The following is a 22,712-nucleotide window of genomic DNA, read 5'->3' as shown; positions in this document are numbered from 1 at the left end:
TTACCACAGTTTAAACAATTACTTATAAACTTGGACTGTTTGGCTTTGCCTTTGTCCTTTTGAGTTAGGCGTGCATGCTTTTTGGAGGGATTTCTGACCAAGTTGGCTTTAGCAATATCTCCGCTTTTAGCCTTGTGCTGCTTTCTATTGTCTTTCTCTATTCGGATTCGGACAATCAGATCTTCAAGCCCCACTTGCTTTAGCTCATGCTTCAGCCCGTGCTTAAAGTTGTTCCAACTCGGGGGCAATTTCTCAATCATCACACTCGTGATGAACTTTTTTGGTAATGACATTTCCTCGTCGATAACGAAGTGAACAATGTGTTGAATTTCTTTCACTTGTTCGACGACAAACTTGCCACCTACTATCTTATAGTTCATAAATCGGGCCACAATAAACATTTTAGATCCAGCATTCTCGGACTTATATTTTTTCTCAAGGGCATCCCACAACCCTTTCGCACTATTTATTTTACAATATACATTAAAAAGAGAGTTAGAGAGACTACCTAATATGATATTTCTTTTCATGTAGTCTTCATGTGCCCACGATGCATAATTCATATGCGTTTGCTGGTCCGCACCGGGCTCTAGGGTAATTGGGCCATCGTACAACATGAACATGGCAAATCCAATTGCAGTCAGGTAGAAGAGCATCTTCTCTTGCCACCTCTTAAAGTCTACTTCAGTGAATGGTTGTGGAACTTGTACATGGGGCATCATTAGTGGGCCAAGCCCAGGACCAACAGTTTGGGCCATGAATAAAGCAGAGGGTGCGGCCACAAACCCAGAAAAGCCCCTACATCCCCCTCGGGGCAAATCCATAAAATATAGGGCTTCCCATAAAGGGAACTGGCCCAAGTGGAGGAGCAACTACCTTGATTGCGGCTCCGGCGACTCTTCCGGTGGCGGTTCCAGTGGTTGCTCCGGCGACTCCTCCAGCGGCGGCTTCAGAGGTTTCTCCGGCGACTTTTCTGGCAGTTCCTCCAGAGAATTTTCCGGGGGCGGTTCCAGCGGAGGCTCCGACAGCGGTTCCGGCAGCGGCTTCGGAAGGGGTTGACATTCTCGCAAAGTAGTATATAATTTTCGATTGTTTGATTAAATGGGTATTTCGAGAGTAACATCTACCGTGAAACCGAGTCGAGGATGGATCCTTTTTTCAAAAATTAGATACACCCCGGTAGTGCCTCCGGTGAGTGGCGTTCTAATCCAAAGATAAATCGGTTTTCGTCTCCAATAAGAGTGACACCTCTAATCGTTGGAGCTCCGACAAATAAAACGAGAGAGGAATTGAAGAGGTTGCTGAAAAGCTAGAAGAGAAGAGAGAAAGAGGAGAGAGTTGTTCGTTCTTTAGAATGAAGGGGGAGACCCTTTATATAGGCGTCTCCACTCGACCAAAATGGCAGGGGATCAATTACGATCATAATTACGACCTTAATTATCGATGTAATTTATTCTAAATTCAAACCTTCCGTTTGAAGCGGTCGTAATTGATTATAATTACAAACTTTCCGATTGTGACGATCGTAATTTATTCTAATTTCAAACATTCTGTTTGAAATTATAATAAATCTATCAAATGGATAATATTTTATTCATATAATAATGCGACTTAGGCCATATACCCGGATTTAATTTGGGGTTGCACAATTTGGTTTGTCTCGAGACAGGCAAAATAGCCAAAATATTAACAAAATCTCATATATAATAAATAAATAATCTTCTAAATTAATTTGCTGCACCGGTCCATCGCATTTTCACTAATCAAATAATCGATTGCAAAATAACCGATTATCCAAGATGATGATGAAACCTGTAGCCCCATTTGAGTCAATGCAAGATTCTTTAAGTTCATGTAAATCTTCAAAATATTCTTTGGATTCTTTATAAAAATTAACCAAATGACATTTTTCCATACAAAAGTGAAAGTGACTCAATGTTGAAAAATGTCATGGAGTTTGAGATCCACCTCCAAGAAGATCAAATCATTCAAGTTTTTCAAAAAGGTTATCAAACACAAGCCAATGACCTAATTCACCTGCTCGAAGATCAAATCTCCAAAATCATTTAATGATGCAATGGAAGTCAAATTAAAAGATTAAATCTATCTTAATAAATATCAAATATTTTTGAATTCTTCAAAGAAGTAATCATAATAAAAAAAAAAATTAAATCAACCAGAAAGGATAATTAAAAGATCCATCTAAAGAATATAGTCTGCTTTCATTTGATCCAAATCATATATATAAATTGTATGAGACTGTGTATTCATATAAATAACATTTTTTTTTTTTTGGCTACAACTACAAGCATTGAAACATTAATCACAACAACAATAAGAGATAAATTCATTTCTAATATCATATTTGATATCCCTTATAATTTTGGCCCTTTAATTAAAATTTATTTTAAAAATAGTCTTATATTCATAATTGTTGAAAATATCTTTTGCTACCAGAATATTATTACATGTTCTGACGTGATACATATAGATACCGTTAAAAATTGTAGTGACTAGATATGTAACGATTTTCAATGTTAAATATTAATATGAATTTTTTTTCTTTAAAATAAATATACATATATATATTTCTTTAATAAATGTCCTATGTTCGAGATATTTATGTAAGTTTTTTTAATTGTACGCTAAATTTTTATAATAAAAAACTTTATCTATTTACAATATTATTACATCTACTTTAATAATGTCACTACTTTTTCTATTAATTATGTTATTTTTTATTAATTCTTTAATGAAATTTTCATAATACTCTATTCTTTTACATATTTTAATTTTATATGAAAATAGTATTAATTTTTAACCTCCGGATAAAGTGGCATAAAAAGCCCAAACGCGGGAGTATATAAAATTTAATTCACATTCGTATTTGATGATCATCATGCAGCTAGTCCATGTTACATTACATTTTCATCTATTACATACGAATAAGGTATTAGACTATTTAGTACAGATTTCAGTTACATGATCAACATAATAATGATAAGAGAGTTACATACTTGACTAAAAAAATATTTACATATAATAATAATAATAATAATAATAATAATAATAGGAAAGAGCCATGCAGATGGATTTGCTAATTAGTCATTGTATGCATGAATTCAACTTTACATAAAAAGCTGCAACATAACATGTTTTTTTTCTTTGGCCTCCACTTAGATTTGAATATGGAATAAAGAAGAAAGCCTTCTTTATATAGCTTGTCGAAGATTTGGATTCTATTCTACTCCATGATATATATATATATATACACACACATGTATTACACTTGATGATTAATTCAATCAATATATATGTATATATATAATCAATTAATCTCTCTTCCATCTCATTGGCTGCACTCCTCTTAAGTTCGTAAAGCAAAAAGAGGAAGCTTGACTTTGCATGCCAATTTATTACATCCTCGAATCAATATGGGTTGGGTTGGGTTGGGATGGCCCCACCCCATCCCCTCCATTAAAAACAATATGCAAGAGATTGGCAGACATACATATTATTAATCTTTTCTACAAAACGCCCACAAAATTAAAACTTTAAAAACCCCAATAACATTTTAATTCAAAACTAATCTTTTGTTCTTGTTTTCTTTTACCTTTAGAAAAAGAATCTGAACGATGTAGAATTGCCTATATATTAATCATTTTTGGCAGGAGACAATGCAAAATAAGAATGTAAATATTATTAGTAGTACGTACAAGTATTAGGAATTTGAACACGAAAAGCAAAAATTGAATTATATATGGAATAAGATACATTATTCAAGCTTTTGACAAGATGTTTGATTTTGAATTATATGTTGGTTTTTCAAGCACGGTAAGTACATATTGATGTAAATACTGCTGAATCAATTCTCTCTCTTTCACTGCAACAAAAATAAATAAATAAATAATAATAATAAAATGTATTTTTTTATGTATAATATATACCACAATTAATTTATTTTTTTTAGTTTGTTATCATCCGCTTAAAAATGTCCCAACAAGTATAGGAATCACGTCTTGAAAGAATGACTTGAACAGTTTGAACCAAAAATCTGTCGAAATATCTGTTGCTGGACCAAGTGTCAAAGACAAGTTCCATTATTTGCTGCCATTCTTAACAATAAACTTATTCTGCAATAAAATAATTTTAAAGTATATCCACTGAATGATCATTTTATACAAGTATAGTGTATATATAATTATAAATGTGTATGCATTCCCTCATTGCACTAAAACAAACACAGTTAGACTAGACCCCAGAAAAATAATGATGATAAGAAAAACATCTTTCCCCATGAAAAGATGGTCTTCTTCTTCGTCCATGGAAGCTCCATCAAAGATCTCTCATCAGTTCCCAACTTCCCCTGTAGAAGAAATCACGCATTACACGCACTCACAGCACCCCCTCACTAAGATATCCTCGCCGGAGCTCTTCGTGTGCGCCGGCTGCAAGGAGTACGGCGCCGGCTATCGATTTGCTTGCCAGCAGTGCGAGTTTCAGCTGCACGAGTTCTGCGCCGCCCCCCGCCCGCTTCTCAAGAACCACCCCCTCCATGGCCAGCACCAATTAGTCTTTCATGTCAAGCCCAAACAAGGTAGGCGTCTGTCCTTTATGTTACAACTTAACAAGAATTAAGTCTAATCTAAGATCTCCTGGAAGTAATTGAAAGGATTGTGTTCTTCAAGCTTTGGATGCAAACGTCTTTGAAGAAGAGATTAGTTTCCTTTCTTTCCGTGATAAGTATATGCTTATCATAACTAATTACTCCCTTCATCCCCGGCTGAAAGTGGGTTTTTGTTTTTTATTTTTGTAATAAATTAAAAATGATAATAATTTTTGGTGAATAGAAGTGTGCAAAATGATTCTTGACAATTTTGTACTTAACAAGTACAAAAAAAGGAATAATTTTATAAAAGTTAAAAATATTTTTAAGAAAAAATACTTCTAGTTGAGACGAATAGAGTACAATTTATCGTATCTATAATAATTAATTATCATATATATTTTTTTAGTATCAATTGGCCTCATCAAATTGATAATTTAAGGGGTTTCTACATGCAGAAAACACTTATTAAATATAGTTTAAGCAAAGTAAATTTAATAGCTCACTTTTAGGCGTAATATGATTGATATCCTAAACGGTCTACATATAACTAACAATTGGACTTTCAATCCAAGAGTTCACGTCGTGTTTATATTTTTATTTTCATACTATTCAATCTTCGCCGTTTTCCAGCCAAAGCTGGAATGGCATGGCCTAAGTGCAATGTGTGCGCCAAGTCGATCAAGGGATTTACCTATCGATGCAAGGCGTGTAGCTTTCAGATGCATCCTTGCTGCGCCATGCTCTCCACGGAGATCCTATTCGCAGTCCATCCCCATCCCTTGAAGTTGTTGCCGGCTATTAGTACATCGCCGGTGGCCATTAATGGAGGCAGTGCTGCCACGGCCACAGCCACCGCCTGTGGGGAGTGCAACAAGAGGAGATCAGGAAGAATGTATCGATGCACTGTGTGCGACTACCATCTCCACGCCACATGCGCTAAATCCCAAATCAATGGCCTCCAAGCCAATGGAATCCCCACACCGGAGAAGCCGAGCCCTTTGGGGACTGCAGCTCGTTTGGCGTCTCAGGTGGTCATAGAATTCATCGGGGGACTAATCGAGGGGTTTGGAGAGGGAGTTGGAGAAGCCATAGTGCAGAACATCACAAGAGGTAGGTGTATGTCGAGAAGACGAATTCAAGAATAAGTATGGATACTGTATTGAAAAATCAATTGTGTGAATTTTATTAATTTGTTACCTGCTGCAGCCAAACTTGTGCATAGGTCGATCTGTATATGTTTGATTGCTAAGGTACATACAAATATATGTATATTGTGCGATCATACTGTTGTACTTTCTATTGCCTTGAAGTAATGAAGGATATCTTTCTGCACAGCTTTAATGGAAGGCCAAAACACCATTTTCAATTCTTGATAAGAAAGTTAAGTTTAAAAACATACTCCCTGCCTTCGTTCATTAAATTTATAGCTATTTTCCTTTTTTCCTGTTTTCTTTCTTTATCCAAAAAAAAATAATCTACTTTTTATTTATTGTAAAGAATTTTTACATACTTATAGCAAAGAATTTTTACATACTCTTTTATTTATACCCTTCAACATTACACTTATGTCACAACTACTTATATACACACTCAATTTATCAATTTTTTTTCTCACCTTATTAACTCAAAACATACTTTACAAAATAGTGAAGGATTTTGATATGGCCAGTCGATTTTGTGTTATATTCTTATGGCCACTTTGTTTGAGCTCATTCATTCGATTCCTCTTTCTCTCGTTTATTTTCTATGGGAGTTTTTTTTATCATAGTCATGTTTTGGGCCAAAAGTTCTGCAACCCTGTGAAGTTTTAATTATTTCCACTACCAGAAAATTAGGCTATAGTTGCGGTAAAAAAAGTCACGGTTTTAATACAAATTGATGATCTTTTACTAAAAAGTCACAGAAAAATATACGGAACCATTTCCATGGAATTTTGCTGGTGACTGTTTTTAAGTGGTGCCATTTCTGTGACAATAAGTTATAGAATAATACCATGACATGTCTGTGACTTTATAACAATAAGACTCACACGACCTGTCATGTCAACTTAACTATCTACTCTAAAGTATTACTTTTTGTTTGTTATTATATTTTAACTATATAAATATTATTGATTATAAATTTATCTTTTAAAAATATATACATATTTATTTAATATATCATCATGAATTTATATTTTGGTTATTTTTGCCGCAACTTAAAATAGTCAAGAAAAAATTTTGTCACAATTTTTGTGACGAAATAGTCAAAAGACACGAAATAGAAATATCTTAGACATTTTTGTTACATAAACCGTTACTTTAAATAGTCACGGAAAGTTATTTGTAGCTTTTTCTGCAAATATTACTTACGGAATAGTCAAAGCAAAAAGTAGTGACATAAATTTGTCATGAAATTACTTTCCGTGACTTTCAATTGTCACGGATTAAAATTTGCGACAAATTTCGCAATTATCAACCTTTTTTCTAGTAGTGTTCGGAACCTTAGAGTGATTCGTGAGGTTTCTTCGATTAAAACTTTAGACAAACTTTGTATTTGTAATTAGGGTTTAAGTTGGTTATTTAGCCTTGAGTGTATTGGTTTTAGACGTTTAGTCATATTTTGGTTTGGTCTGGCATACTTGATTTCCTTCACCACATTTACAAGTCTTGATTATACGATGTACTAAGAATGTTTCATTCCTTTACCTCAACTATTTCATTTTTCTATTGTTCTTTATTTTCTTGTTTTCTTTTGATGTATTTGCTGAGTTTTGCAGGATAACAAGTCTACAGTGATACCAGAACTTTTCTATTTTTATGAAAAAGGATTTTAAACATATTGAGCGTAGTATAACTCAATTTGGATGTAAAATATTGTAAACCTTAACCTTGTTAAGTTCAGTATAGTTTTGTATAAGAAATAATTGGTTAAAGTATATAATATTGTGATTTGTTCTTTCCTATTAGTCGCTTTTGTTGCAAATTTTATGAATCATTTCTTCGAAGTCTTATTTTTGAAAATTTGAAAAGATTCTTGTGATGAACTTTGTATTTTTATTTCTTCAGTTGTAACATATGTTGATTGCACTTCAAATTGATTATTGAAGTGATTTACCTTGTGATTGTTGATTAATAATCATGATATTTGTTTGAATTGTCTATATTTAATTGTTAAAATAATATTTTGTTCATTTTTGTAGTATTTGAATTGAAATAACTCTTTGATTGTTCAATACTCAGGTTATTATAGAAAATTGATAAATCATATGCTTTATTAGTTGTGTGTTTTAAGAAATGTTGTTTAAAATTATCTTTCGTAACAAAGTACATTGACCCTAATATAGTTGAAAATTAAAATTATGACATTAAGAGATATCGTTGAAATATCATAAGTATGTTTAGTAAAAAAGAGTTATGTTCTTTTTCAATATTGATATTACGTGGAACAACAACGGTCCTCACATCCAAGCAACAACAATATGCAACGAAAATATGAGTAATACATAAATAAATTTGTTTATAAGCTTATTATTTGTGTGATATCCAGATGACTTATGTTATGTATATTATATGTACATGCATAATAAGTAAAACAAACATAAAACTAAGTTTGTTTACTGAGTTCGGCCACACTACAAAAAAAATGTTTGTTTTTAGCGAAATTGAATCTATTACAATAATTCCGTTACAAAAAGTGATTTTGTTATGCATTTTGTCGGAACAAAAAAGATTTGTGTTGGTCAACCTTTTTTTTTTTGTCGATAGTTATCCATAACAACTATAAATATGATGAGATGTGATTCCACATATATGTATCACATATGTCAAATCGTAACAAAAAAATAATATTATAATTATAAATAATAATAATAAAATCTATATAAAATTAATCAATAAATAATAAAAAATGATTAAAAAATAATAAATTTTGAAAAGCGTTTAACACTTTCCAAATGATGGACAAATAAAAGTTAAAAAACGTTTAACACTTTGGAGAAATATATAGTACCATGTGTTTCAATACTTGACGAAATTCACATCGTTTCCATTTCCATTTTTTCTGAATCCGAAATCGCCTCCCAATCTCCACTCCGTCCTTTGCCCTACCGTTGCCGGTCGAAGCTCATGGTTCTCCAAGTTATTGGTGTCGTGATTCTTCCTCCCCGATGCTTTTCTCATGAAATCAAAGGGTAAGTTGAAACCTCTAGGTATTCTATTGTGTAACTATGAAAATCGATTTTTAGTTTCTTTAGTCTTCTAGGTTTTTGTATACTCTATTCTTGTAGAAATTATTTCATATATTTAATGGGTAAATTGTGAGTTTGGATTTATAATTTTCTTTGACAAATAATGAGTATAGATTTGTACTAGTAGGTTTTTTTTGAAATTGAGTGTCTTATGGTCGAATAATACTCATTTTGTCGACTTCTATTTGTAGGATTAATTTATTCAACGACGAGGTGGAAGAGGTTCACTTATAATTGTTCGAAGATCGAATATTAGGTAATATATGATAGTGTTTTCTAAACCGTTGTTCTTCTAATATTTTATCATTCATGATTTCATAAATAACATGGGTAAAAGTGTTTTTTGCAATGTTTTGATAGTTTGTAAAGTAATAGAAAAATCACGGCCCTTCAATTATCATAGCTCAATCTGCACCAAATTAATTATAATGTATGTTTGTATGTGCTTGTATGTTTGTGCTACTTGTTGTTTTGCATTTAGGCTTTGGAAATCATAACCAAATTTGAAATTCTAAAGTGAGCTGGTCAGATATTTTTCTTTAAAAATCACTGGTGACTGTATAATTGATTATAAATTTTAATTTGATGGGTTCTTGAAGTGAAACACCTGAACAGGTTTTATTTAATTTTTTAATGCCATATGTAAATGCTTATGTTATTTTGTTTGGGTTAAATTGTAAAAACCATGTTCAGTAATTAAAGAATTTTGATATGAGAATGTTAAGCATGATTCCTCGAAATAAGTGTTGATGCAAAAGAAGTTGTTTAGTTTGATGAATTGATGTTTGTCATCTTCTTTATTAAATTAACCTAGCTTGCATTATGGTAATGGCTTTTGGATAAATTGAATTTTTTTTAAAGGCAAACTTTTATAATTTGTAAACTGTAGGTTTTTTGGTTAAATGAATTTTATTATTGATATTATATGCTGGTTAAAACTAATAGTACATGCCATCATGCTATCATCTATATGCTATTTCTCAAATTGTCCGAGTGGAAACCGGTGGAGTGATGTAAGACTTTTTTTTCAGCAATTCTCCCTCTAAAGGAATATCAAACAAGCTTTTTGAGTTCTTGTTTATTCTTCAAGTCAATATTTTCTAAGTTGTATATGGTGAGAAAGGTGCTTAAATTATGTGGAAGACAGACTAATGAAGTTGGTGTAAATGATATAAGGTTAGGGCTTCTGTGGTCCAGCAATAAGGATGATAACGTATGATGAAATGTGATTATAATATATCTTTTGGATGAGGTGGCTATTACAAATAGTTATTGTATTTCACTATAGTGAAGTGTTGTTGATCAATTGCGGGAAGAGATGAGCTGATGGATTGGATCTGAAGTGATTCAAGAGATGAAAAATTAACACTACACAAATATAAGTATGATAATACTATAGTTATAATGCCCGTGTGTGGGTTTGGATTGGGTTGGATAGGATGACATTGTCCATTACCTAACTGAAACCTTGATTGATTCCTCCTCCCATCCTATTATTTCTCATTCTCTCATAGTAATTTTCCTTTCCCACGCTCACCTTCGATCCTAAAGTCTTGTCTTGTCTTGGATTTTTTATGGAGGAATAAAGTTGTTGAATATTTATTGCATTAAAATCATATATCCACCCTTCTCTCCATCTTTGGTTTATTCCATTGTATTCAATGGAGAAATCTTTGACCTATTTAGTTCATTTTTTGCCAAATGTATCGATTAATTGGTTACTCATTGTTGCATTCGCTCTCATGGTTTTCAAATTCATTATATTGGGTAGGGAGAGATTAGGCAAAACGTGCATAGTGTGGGATTAGATTAGATAGTGATTGCTCACTCAATCCTTGGAACTAGGAAATGCCATACACAACCCCATGAAAATATAAAATAAAATAAATTTACGATTATTGTTTTCTTTGGTTCACTCATGTCTTAATTTTTTTTGTAATATTCTTGTTGAGATTGTTTATATGTCTTGCCATCAATGAACTATTGAGACGAGCATAGCGTAAAAATTGTGATGCATTTGTTTGTATGGTCATGCATAGTAATGTGTTTGGATGTGCATAATAGTAAGTTCTGAATTACAACATTAGTAGCTTGATGTTCTAATATAGAATCAGAAAAAAGGTTAGTGATGGGACTACCAATTTGGAAATGTTCATGTTGCACAGGTCTCTGCTCTTTGCTTACATTTTCTTGGGGAAAAAAAGATATTATTTCAAAAATCTTATCTTATGGTTTTTTTTTTATATAAAGTGAATGCATGAAACTTAGAATTCATTCATGGAAAAATTTGGTGAATAAAAAGACAAAAAAATAATAGTAATAACAAACAAAAATAAAATGTAATGTAATATGGCTGACAAATACTTTTATTGGAGATGGGGCCTTATAAGTTTGGGTAGCTATTCCCTATCTCCTAATAGTCTTGTAATCATTTATGCAAATCTTGGCATTCAAACAAATCAAGAATAGTCAGTGTATAAATAAAGGGGTTTTGAAGATAGGGAATCTGAGGCCATCTCCTCTAGCTATACCTACTGGTACGCACTTTTCTTACTCACATTATTATTACATGGATAGTTTGGGTGCTTCAGATTTAATGAAATATAACTTCTTGGTGATTGCAAAATTTACCTCTTTATATATATATTATTGATTATCAATCTTGCATTTGCATTCATGTTGTGTGTGTGGCTATTTACTTCATCAGTGTAATAATTTTCCGAGTCTGCTGTAATAATAATAACCTTGGGTTCAATCTAATCATTAATCATTGAGTTCTTGTGAGTTGAATTTTGGTGCATCCACTGTACCTGAATCCCAACTAATACACACATTCTTAAATGCAAGATTAAATCAAATTTGGTACGTAATATTTCTCTTTGTTTTGTGTGGAATCACTAATTCTGTTCAATCCAATCAAATGCTATATATATTGTATTGCAACTGCGGATCATATTTATGCTTTATTAGTATGTGATATAAGGATTTATGAATGGATTGGATTTATTAGTGTCATTTGTCAATGTTGATGGTTTAACAAAATATGATAAGAAGAAACAATGAAATCAATATACATTTCTCTGTCCTCTAGATAGATTATTCTCATAAAACAACCATATGACCTTCCTCTTTTAAGGACAGCCTACGGCTTGTTCCAATGCCTGAGTCATACGACTTGGATAGAGGGTTGCTTTATATAATAACCATTGCATGATCATCCTTTTTTACTTTGCAGATTGCTCTCTGAAGGTAATTGTTTTATACAAGAGAAGAGCGGTAAAATACTTTCTTAGATAGTGAGGTATGCTCCTCTATTTATATTTTATTAGTAACACTTGGTTTTGGATATGGCTTACATACCATTCTTGTTTATGCATTTCCAATGGAAGACCTAAAGCTCAGGATGATGCCATTGCTAATGTGCCATTAGGTTCAAAGATGAAGATCATAAAGGACTGGTTGAATGGTTGTGTTCATTAGATTGGAATGCCTTCTCTAAGTCCTTCTTCAACTATAGTTACTCAATTCAAAATTTGATTTTTTTTATTTGAAAAATGAATCCGAGCGGATTTGAAATGTCCAAAATTCAAAATTTAGATTATAAAATTCGAATCAAAACGAAATAAAAAATCTAAAAATTCAAAAATGACAATTATAAAATATGACCCAATAAAAATATCTGAAATTACATAATATATTTAAAAATCCAAACTTTTGATATATTTATTTCATTTTTACATTTTTATTAAAATATTAAATATGTAAAATAATAGATATATTAATATGTAATTATGAGTTTTATATTTTTATTAAAATATTATACTCTTATTAAACCATTATATATATATAATAATAAAATTTATAGATCTATATTATATTTCAAATTTGTTCGAATTTTTATTATATCAATTCAAATTAATCTAATGTCAACGTGTTAATCTGCTGGGTCTTTTTGAGTCTCTTTAATGGACTCTTTCTTTTGGCTATAAGGCTTGTTGAAGCCTATAATATATATACATTATATATATGTATATATATAAACTACTTTTTTCCACTGTTGCCCTAGCTGCTATTCACACAGAAATTTAAGAATCTCTCTTCATATATTTCTCTATTAGGTTGCACCATCCTTCTCGCTATGTAATGCATAATCTGGGTCTACTACGCACTATTGTACAAGTTAAGATGGTGGTGGTTGGGGATAAAATTGCTATGTCAATCGCTGTTTTACCAGCATTTCTTGCCACTGAACTTTGAAGCTAAATGCGATTACAGAGCTGCAACTTAGTACTCTGTATTTATTACATCTTTTACATATTTTGGCATAGTCTATTTTTTGGATTTGATATAGGCCTTGTTGGTTTGTGGTGTGTTTGTTGAACTTGTTGCTATTTTGTGCGTGTATAAAAGTAGTCCCAAATTATTGTGGTTCTTGTTCGTGTTATTATGTATTTTTTGTCATTATTTCTTTAAAAATCAACATGGTATCAGAGTGGATGACTTTTTCATTTTCTTTGTTCCAAGTTTGTTGATTCAACTTCTTCAACGAGGTTTGCTGGTTTTCTGGTCGAATGTGTTAGTTTTTTCCTTAGCTCTTGTCGCTATTCTCCTTTCTTCCAATATGATGGAGTGTCCATCTTCCCCGCATGTGTCTAATGTTGATGTGTCGCTCTTTGTTTCCTCTTTAAAGGATTATGATGACCCGTTATACTTGCATCATCCAGATTCATCTAACACTGCCTTAGTGTCATGTGTTTTAACTTGTTGCGAGAACTATGGAATCTGGTCTAGAGCCATAAGTTTCTCATTGGCTGGTAAAAACAAATTAAAGTTTGTTGAAAGTCTTGTTCCCTTGCCTGATGATACTGATTTAGCTGATAAGTGGCATATAAGTAATTCTGTAGTTATGTCCCGGATTCTTAATTGTGTGGATAAGAAATTTTTTTATGGTCTTGTCTACTATATGAAGGCCTCTGATGTTTGGTATGATGATGGAACTAGACTTTATAGCATAGTTCATGAATTGTCCAATATCACTCAGGGCAATGACACTATTTCTGAATACTTCACTACATTAAAAGAACTGTGGGAACAATATGCTTCTAATAGGTCTAGTACAAGGTGTGTATATGTCGCCTCGCAGGATTCATTACGTGATGAAAGTAATCTTCTCCTGATACAATTCTTAATGAGGCTAAATGAGAAGTATTCCATTGTGCGCTTTAATATTCTTACTTCTGTCTCTCTACCTGATGTCATGGAGGCGTTTAATTTGGTCTCTAAAGAAGAATCTACTAGAGATATTATTGTTAGGAACATCTCTGAAAATGTCTTATCTACTTTTGTGTCCAAAAAATCCTTTGTTAAGTATAGGGCAAAAAATCCTAATTTGAAATGCGCTCATTGTGGTGCCTCTGGTCATTTAGTGGAATGTTGTTATAAGCTTGTAGGCTACCCTGAAAAACACAACTTCTTCATAAAAAAATTTGTCAATAATGTAGAAGGTGCTAGAGGGTCAAATATGGTTGAATCATCTGATAAAAGTCTTGACTCTTGTCTCGAGTCCTAAAGTGATAGAGCAGTTACTAAAACTGGTCAATACCCCTAAGGATGATAACAACCACAAGGTTAACATGGCAGGTGTGTAATTTAACATTTGTTGCAATGTTTCTTCTACATCTGGTTGGATTGTTGATTCTAGAGCTACTTATCACATGGCCTCCAGCTTTGATTGGTTATTTCATGTTGTTTCAGTTCCTGAGGGTAGTCTTTACGTTAAGTTGCCTAATGGAAACTTAGTTATTGTAAGATTGATGGGGAAGTGTAGACTTACACCTAGAATTGTGTTGCATGACGTTCTTTATGTGCCAGAGTTTAAATTTAATCTTCTGTCTGCTTCCAAATTGACTCAAGCTGGTAATTTGAGCATGTCATATTCAGGACTCACAAATGGAACCACTATGGGAAATGATGACCTTAGAGATAGGCTCTAGTGCTTTCCATTTATTACTGGTCCCAATTATACTTCCTTGCATGTGAATTATGCTTCTTTGGTTTCATACACCTGTGGCATGCTAGACTATGACATCTTTCTGAATCCGTGTTTAAGCTCCTTAAACCTGCCTTGAATCTAAGTGATGATGCTTTATATACGCAGTGTGATGTTTGTCATCTTGCTAAACAAAGTAGAAAACCTTTCCTCTTAGTTCTCATAAGTCATTTGCATTATTTGATATGATTCATGCTGATGTGTGGGGGCCATATAGTGTCTCAAGTCATGATGGTAGTAAATTATTTCTCACCATAGTTGATGATTTTTCTCGTGCTACGTGGGTGTACCTTCTGAAGTCTAAAAGTCAGGTCTTTTCTACTCTAAAATTGTTTTTTAGCATGATTAAGATTCAATTCAACTTTTCTATCAAAATTTTCCGCGGTGACAATGGAACTGACTTCATTAATAACTCAATTAGGTCTCTATTTGGTGAACTTGGGATTGTTCACCAAACCTCCTATGTTGAGACACCCCAACAAAATGGGATTGCTGAAAGAAAACATAGACATCTATTAAATGTCTCTCGGTCGTTGTTGTTCCAAAGTAGTTGTCCCTTTGAATTTTAGTCCAAACTACTGCTATTTTTCCAATAAATCGGACTCCTAGCTCTGTTCTTAGTGGGAAAACACCATTTGAAATGATGTTTAGCTGGCCTCCTAATTACAGTGTTTTTCACTCGCTTGGTTGTCTTTGCTTTGCTACCTTAACTAATCAACATAATAAATTTGCTCCTAGGGCTATTAAGTGTGTTTTCTTGGGTTATGTTGATTATAAGAAAGCTTACAAATTCTTTGACCTTGAAGTCAATACCCTCTTTTATTCTCGTGATGTTTAATTTTATGAAAATATTTTTTTGTTCAAATTAGATACTTCTGACAAGGCTTAATGTTTTGAAATGCAACAGAATTTGTTAGAACATTTTCTGTTTTTTATAACCATCAGTTAGTCTCTGATGAGAAAGCTAGAAGCATGGATAGTCAAGGTAGTCACTTGGAAGCAACTGAAATGTAAGCCGTCAGTGATGGCAACTCAAAACTTGCTGAAGCATCCCAAGCTGGTCCATAAGCTGATTTATCAGCTCCTATTGATTCCTTGGGCACTTCAGAGACATTTAGTGTCAATTGTGAAGGCCCTATTCGTTCGTTCCCAGCGTGAAGTTCGCCGACCAGCATATCTAAGAGATTATGATCTCACTTCTGGATGTACTACCTCGAGTTACTCTATCTCTCACGCTTGTCTAACTTACTGACTTGATCGTATATCTAAACCTACCTCTATCAAGGAAGCATTACAAGATACAGCCTGGAATGCTGCAATGGATCTTGAAATGCAAGCCTTTGAGGAAAATCATAATTGGGTCCTCAACTCTCTCCCCTCTGATAGGAAGACAATATGGTGTAAATGGGTCTTTAAGATCAAGTACAAATCTGATGGGACATTCGAATGCTAGAAAGCTCGGATTGTCGCCAAAGGTTATAGTCAACGTGAAGGCCTTGATTTTCATGAAACCTTCTCTCCTGTGGTAAAGATGGTTACTGTTAGGTCTATCATTGCTATAGTTGTTATTCGAGGTTGGTCAATTTTTCAACTTGATGTAAATAATGCTTTCTTGCATGGGGATTTCGAAGAATGTGTTTACATGACACCTCCCGAAGGATATGAAACTCGGTTTCATGGTAAGGTTCTTCAGTTGAAACGTTCTTTATCTGGTCTTAAGCAAGCACCGCATCAATGGAATGAAAAATTGTGGGCTTCCTTGGTTGAGTTTGGGTTTGTGCAATCTCTGAATGATTACTCTCTTTTTGTATTTGTCTCGAGTCCTATCACTGTGTTTGTGTTGGTTTATGTGGATGATATTTTAGTTACGGGAAATTCTTTGTCTTTAATAACCTCTTTTAAGAAATACTTGGATGATAAATTTCATATTAAGGATCTTGGTATTTTACAATATTTTTTGGGGATTGAAGTTGTGTCTACCATGAATGGGTTTTGCTTAAATCAGCGAAAATACACCTTAGAGCTCATAGCAGAGTTTGGATTGTTTGCTTGTAAGTCTTCACTTATTCCCATGGAACAAAGAACCAAATTAATTGATTCTATTTATTATGGTGATCCTCACCTTGAAAATGCTACTTAATATCAAAGATTGGTTGATAAATTAATATATTTAACTCTTACTAGGCCTGATATCTCATTTTTCATACAAGTGTTAAGTCAGTTTATGCATTCCCCAAAGAGATCTCATGTGATTGTTGCTTTGAAGGTGCTGAAATTTTTGAAAGCTACCCCGAGTAAAGATATTTTCTTTTCAAATAAATCTTCACTTAGTTTAAGTGCTTATTGTGATTCCGATTGGGTTGTTTGTCCAATTTCTAGAAAGTTTGTAACTGGGTATTGTTTGTTTCTTGGTGATAGTCTGATATCTTTCAAGAGCAAAAAACAATCGATGGTCTCTCGCTCCTCTACTAAGGCAGAGTACCGTGCAATGGCACAGACATGCTGTGAAATTATATGGGTTCTTAGCTTGTTTCATGATTTGCAAATTGATTTTTTAACTCATGTTGCATTATATTGTGATAACAAAGCTGATCTCCAAATTGCTGCTAATCTTGTCTTTCATGAGAGGACTAAGCATATTGAAATTGACTGTCACCTCGTTCGTGACTTATTAACTAAACATGTTATTAAAACTCAGTTTGTTTCTTCTTTTTTGCAGCATGCAGACCTGTATATTAAGGTGCTTGATAGTAAATAATTGCTTTCGTTATCTACTAACATTGGACTTTTTGACTTATTTTAGGTTGGTGGCGGCACTATCCATCAGATTAAGGAGGGGTGTTAACATGTTAATCTATTGGGTCTTCTTGAGCCTCTTTAATGGGCTTTCTCTTTTGAGTATAAGGCTTGTTGAAGCCTATAATATATATACATTATATATAGGTATATATATATATAAACTACTTCTTCCTACTGTTGCCCTAGCCACCATTCACACAAAGATTTAAGAATCTCTCTTCATATTTTTCTCTACCGGGTTGCACCATCCTTTTCGCTAATTAATACATAATAGTTATGGGTCTACTAACGCACTATTCTACAAGTTAAGATGTTGGTGGTTTGGGATAAGATTGTTATGTCAATTGTTGTTTTACCAGCATTTCTCGCCACTGAACTTTGGAGCTAAACGGCAATTACAGAGCTGCAACTTAATACTTTGTATTTGTTACATCTTTTACATATTTTGGCATAACCTATAAAAGAGGAAAGTAAAATGATGTACCGAAAAAGGTTGCACACTTAACTTTCATTTTGGATAAGTTTCATCCTAGCCTATGAAATTGTATTAAATAAATTTGAGACATGTGAAACACGTTTTTCAAAGGTCTGGAAAGTAGTATAGGTTGTGTCCAAATTTTATTGTTGTATAGAGCTTTGTGTTGTTGATTTTTTATTGGAGGAAAGTGGGTTTGTGTGCGTATAGATACAGAACTCCTTGGAAATTTGGAGGTGAGAGCTTTCATAATAAATTGAATATTAGTTTCTTGTTGAGAGGGTTTGCTCATTTATTTGGAGAGATTTGCTTGCGTATTGAAAGGCAGACATTTGAGAAGATTTTGTGCATATTCTTGGGTGGAAACCATATCATAATTTTTGGATTTATTGAGTCAATTGAGACATTTTAAAAAGGTTTCCAATAGTCTGTTGCATCGTTGGATACCATTGTGCTTGTTTGGTTAGCCTAAAAAAAAAAAAATCAAGGTGTTTTGAAGGGGGAGAATGTGGTGGGTTACCTGTGGTGGGTTACCTGCATCAACGTTCCTATTTATAATACAACCAATGGAGATCGTACCTCCAAGTGTACCAGTTGAGGACCAAATTGGGTAAATAAACGTTGGTTTGTTGTTTGTTGTGTTATGTTTCTACGTAGATCATTTTGTAGGTTTTTTTTATGTTCAAACAATAAGTAACAACATTTGAACAAAACAAGCTTTAAGAGTTAGTATTTTATTCCGATGCATATATCATTAGTGTGATGAAATATATCATTCATGGGACTGTCATTTTGATCCCAATTTTCTCATTAATCAAATATGTATTTTTCCGTCTAAGAACCTTCGCTTAACCATGAAACAATCAAATGCGGAAAAGGTTTCATCGTTGTTTTCTTTGCAGTTGGTGAACAATTTAATTTTTTGGAGTATGTTTGAGGTTTTAAATTTTGGGATTCTAAATTACAATAATTATGAAGCCAATCGAAAAGCTCTTATGGAATTCAAATCAGTGATGTTGGATGAAGCAAAGTAAGGTTATTTATGTTCATCTTGGTTGGTTATTTTATTTACACGCTAATGCTTCTTTTGTCCCCTCACCCGCCTTGCAATGATGACGGCATCGTTTTTGTTAAAATCCACTGTCAATCTGTAAATACCAATGTTGGGAATTTTGATCGTTTGAGATCTAATCAAATGGGTCCCTCGATTATACAATACTTGACCCACTCTTTAACTCGGTCCACCGGATTCAGCCTAATCTTTAAACCCAAACCTTAAGCCCAAACCCTTATAATACCCAATCGTAACCATTGACCCATTGAGTTAGTTGTTCTATTGGTTTGTTTGGTGGTTTTTTTTTTTTTTTTGCGTTCATATAGATAAGTATTTTGGGTTTAATGTGACTTTTAGTGTGAAACCGTGAGACAAAGAGGGCGAGATGGAGTGCAACCATACCTTTTAGTGAGGAATTCCAAAGAGAGAGTTCGGTGGGTTTTACGGTGAGGTTTAGAAATAAATTTTTTTTGTGCCGATTCCGGTAGATTTCGAGGCTAAGAGTGTTTAGTCGAACTCCACCTTGTGACATAATTACTTTGGGCAATTTTGCACCATAGACTGATCCTTATATTCGAATTTCTTCACCGATAAAGAAAGATCGATGTTCGCAGCTCTATTTGTCAAAGAAAATCATCCATTTTGGGTTATTTATGAATGAAGTTTGATGCTCGTCTCCAATTTTCTGATGCTCGTCTCCAATTTTCCTGAGAAGATGACCTGTCATTGCTATCCCGAAGAAGAAGTGTCTATCGGAGCCGATATATCCGCTGCTGGAGTTGTTTGGAGCTGCCACAGGTCTATCCTTAGTTTCACCTGAGAAAAAGTCACTCGGAGATTAAGTTCTCCACTGTCCCACTGTCCCAAGCTACCAGCCGCCGGAGCTGTTCGTCATCGTCATGAGCCGTTGGTAAATAAGTCGGCATCGTCTTCGTGAATCGTCGGCGGCGGTGATCAGTTTGACTAAAATGAGAAATACAAAAAGGGAAGCATTATTTGTTTGATTTCAATTCATCAATTTCGTGCCTTTTTTTTTATTCTCCAATTCAAATTTATACTTTTTTTTTTAATATCTATTTATTTTAATTTCGATTTGGTCCAATATTGATTTGGGTTTGATTAAATTATTTCCATTAATTTGGTTGTATTTTTTATGAGATTTATTCGATATACAGGGATCCATGATATAATTTCACAATAGTGGTATCAGAGACTGGAAATCGATTCCAAAATTGAAAGAATTTGGTTCTTGTTTGGTATGATTTGATCCATGGTAAAAGGACAAACCATCCATCTCTTTACTTTTTTGGTATATTATTTTGAGTAAAAATCATTTTTGGTCCAATTCAATATCAAAATTATCAATTGTAGTCCCATTCAAAAAATATTATCAATTTTAGTCCAACACAAATGAAAATTTATCAATTTTAGTCCTAAAATGGTTGACTGGGACTGAACACGGCCGTGTTGTCTTGAACACGGCCGTGTTGGATGACTCAGAAGGTGACTGGGCGTCCCAGGCAGCCAACACGGCCGTGTTAGTCTCAAGACGGCCATGTTGATTACCCTGCACTTCTGAACACGGCCGTGTTCCTGCCCGTGTTCTGAACATAGCCATGTTTCTGCTCATGTTTTCAACACAACCATGTTCTAGGTCATGTTCACGACCATGTTTTCAATATAATCATATTGTAGGTCATATTTATTATTTTTTTCACTTTTTGGTTAAAATTATTTGGTATATATATTTATAATTTAACAAAAATATTTTTTACAATTATTTTATAATTAAAAATAATCAATTTTTAATATCTTTAAAATATATAAAAATAATAATATTTTAAAATAATACTCCCTCCGTCCCATGTTGGATATTTGGGTCACTGTAGACACGAGAATTTAGGATAAATATAATTAGTAGATAATTAAGAATGTATTAGTAAAAATAATTATCATATAATATAAATAATTATAAATTAAAATTAAAATAACACATTAGTTTAATTAAACTTAAAATTAAATTAAAAATATAGTGTGTAATTATTTTCTAGAAAAAGGAAAGTGACATGAGATGTGGGACGGATATAAACGGCAATGTGGACATGGTAAGTGGGACGGAGGGAGTATTATTAAAAAATATATATTAATATGTTATTATTTTTATATATTTTAAAAATATTAAAAATTGATTATTTTTTATATTATAAAATAATTGTAAAAAATATTTTTGTTAAATTATAAATATATATATCAAATAATTTTAACCAAAAAGTGAAAATAATAATAAATATGACATACAATATGATTATATTGAAAACATGGTCGTGAACATGGTCTACAACATGGCTGTGTTGAGAACATGGGCAGGAACATGGCCTAGAACATGGCTGTATTGAGAACATGTGCAAGAACATGGGCAGGAACATGGCTGTGTTCAGAACACGGGCAGGAACACGGCCGTGTTCAGAAGTGCAGGGTAATCAACACGGCCGTGTTGAGACCAAAACGGCCGTGTTGGCTGCCTCGGACGCCCAGTCACCTTCTGAGTCATCCAACACGGCCGTGTTCAAGACAATACGGCCGTGTTCAGTCCCAGTCAACCATGTTGGGACTAAAATTGATAAATATTCATTTGAGTGGAACTAAAATTGATAATTTTTTTTGAATTGGACCAAAATTGACAATTTTGATATTGAATGAGACCAAAAATGATTTTTACTCTAGTATTTTTGTTTGTACAATTATGATTGATAATATGTTGAAATTTCTTGGTATTTGATTGGCTATATATTTATTGGTGATTAGTTTAATAAACTTGGAATATGCTGATGTTTCTTTGATTTTTTTGATGAATTTCTTGAAAATTATTTTTGGTTCCTTGGTTATATTATTGGTGTAGTTCTTAGGTTATAGTTGAGCTAGTTTTGTAAATTTGTGCAGCTGTAGCCAAATTGTTGGATGCATGTTTATATTTTTTTGTAAGATAGAAAATTGTATGTTAGGTGTAAATGAAAATTACCTAAAAGAATTATATAAATGGAGGATAGATCAAAAATAAAATTATTATTGTTGCATTATATGATGTCTTGGTAAAATATTTGAAATGCATGTGACATAGAATTGAAGGGGGTGGTTCACGTTTTGCCCAATCGAAACAGATATTCGCTTCAAAGAAATATATATTTTTGGGATTTTGGATACACTTACTCAGAAACCTGAATAGAGAATTCCAATATCGAAGTATCTTTCTTTCTTAGGAACCTAAGTAGCTTGTTTTGGATCTGCTAAGTCGAAAAAGAAAAAAAAAGACAACTTGAATGAATTTTCTAAACCTCTGGGAAGGTTGGAAGCAGTGAACATATAAACTTAACCAAAGACCTGATTTGATGAATAAATCAAAACGCAATGAATCACTCTCAAACACTTATAGTTTAGAATAAGAACTAATGTTCAAGATAATATTCAAAGAAAGATGTCCCCAAAATACATCTGAGTTTT

General features: G+C 33.0%; 1 protein-coding gene and 1 long non-coding RNA gene across 2 annotated transcripts; both read left to right on the top strand.

Annotated features, from left to right (window-relative positions):
• Window positions 1-4,224: 4,224 nt before the first annotated feature.
• On the top strand, window positions 4,225-5,943 carry LOC127255839 (uncharacterized). Its single transcript, XM_051281589.1, has 2 exons — window positions 4,225-4,597; window positions 5,240-5,943. Exons 1-2 carry the CDS (start codon window positions 4,270-4,272, stop codon window positions 5,752-5,754), a joined length of 843 nt encoding a protein of 280 aa, XP_051137546.1. The 5' UTR covers window positions 4,225-4,269; the 3' UTR covers window positions 5,755-5,943.
• A 2,694-nt stretch (window positions 5,944-8,637) lies between these two features.
• On the top strand, window positions 8,638-18,160 carry LOC127255852 (uncharacterized). Its single transcript, XR_007839733.1, has 4 exons — window positions 8,638-8,780; window positions 9,029-9,093; window positions 12,073-12,138; window positions 17,690-18,160. It is a non-coding gene; the product is annotated as an uncharacterized LOC127255852 (long non-coding RNA).
• Window positions 18,161-22,712: the final 4,552 nt, after the last annotated feature.

Source organism: Andrographis paniculata, unplaced genomic scaffold (assembly GCF_009805555.1).
Source record: "Andrographis paniculata isolate CXL003 unplaced genomic scaffold, ASM980555v1 Contig54END, whole genome shotgun sequence".
NCBI classification, from domain to species: Eukaryota; Viridiplantae; Streptophyta; class Magnoliopsida; order Lamiales; family Acanthaceae; genus Andrographis; species Andrographis paniculata.
This window is presented reverse-complemented; position numbering and strand designations above follow the sequence as displayed.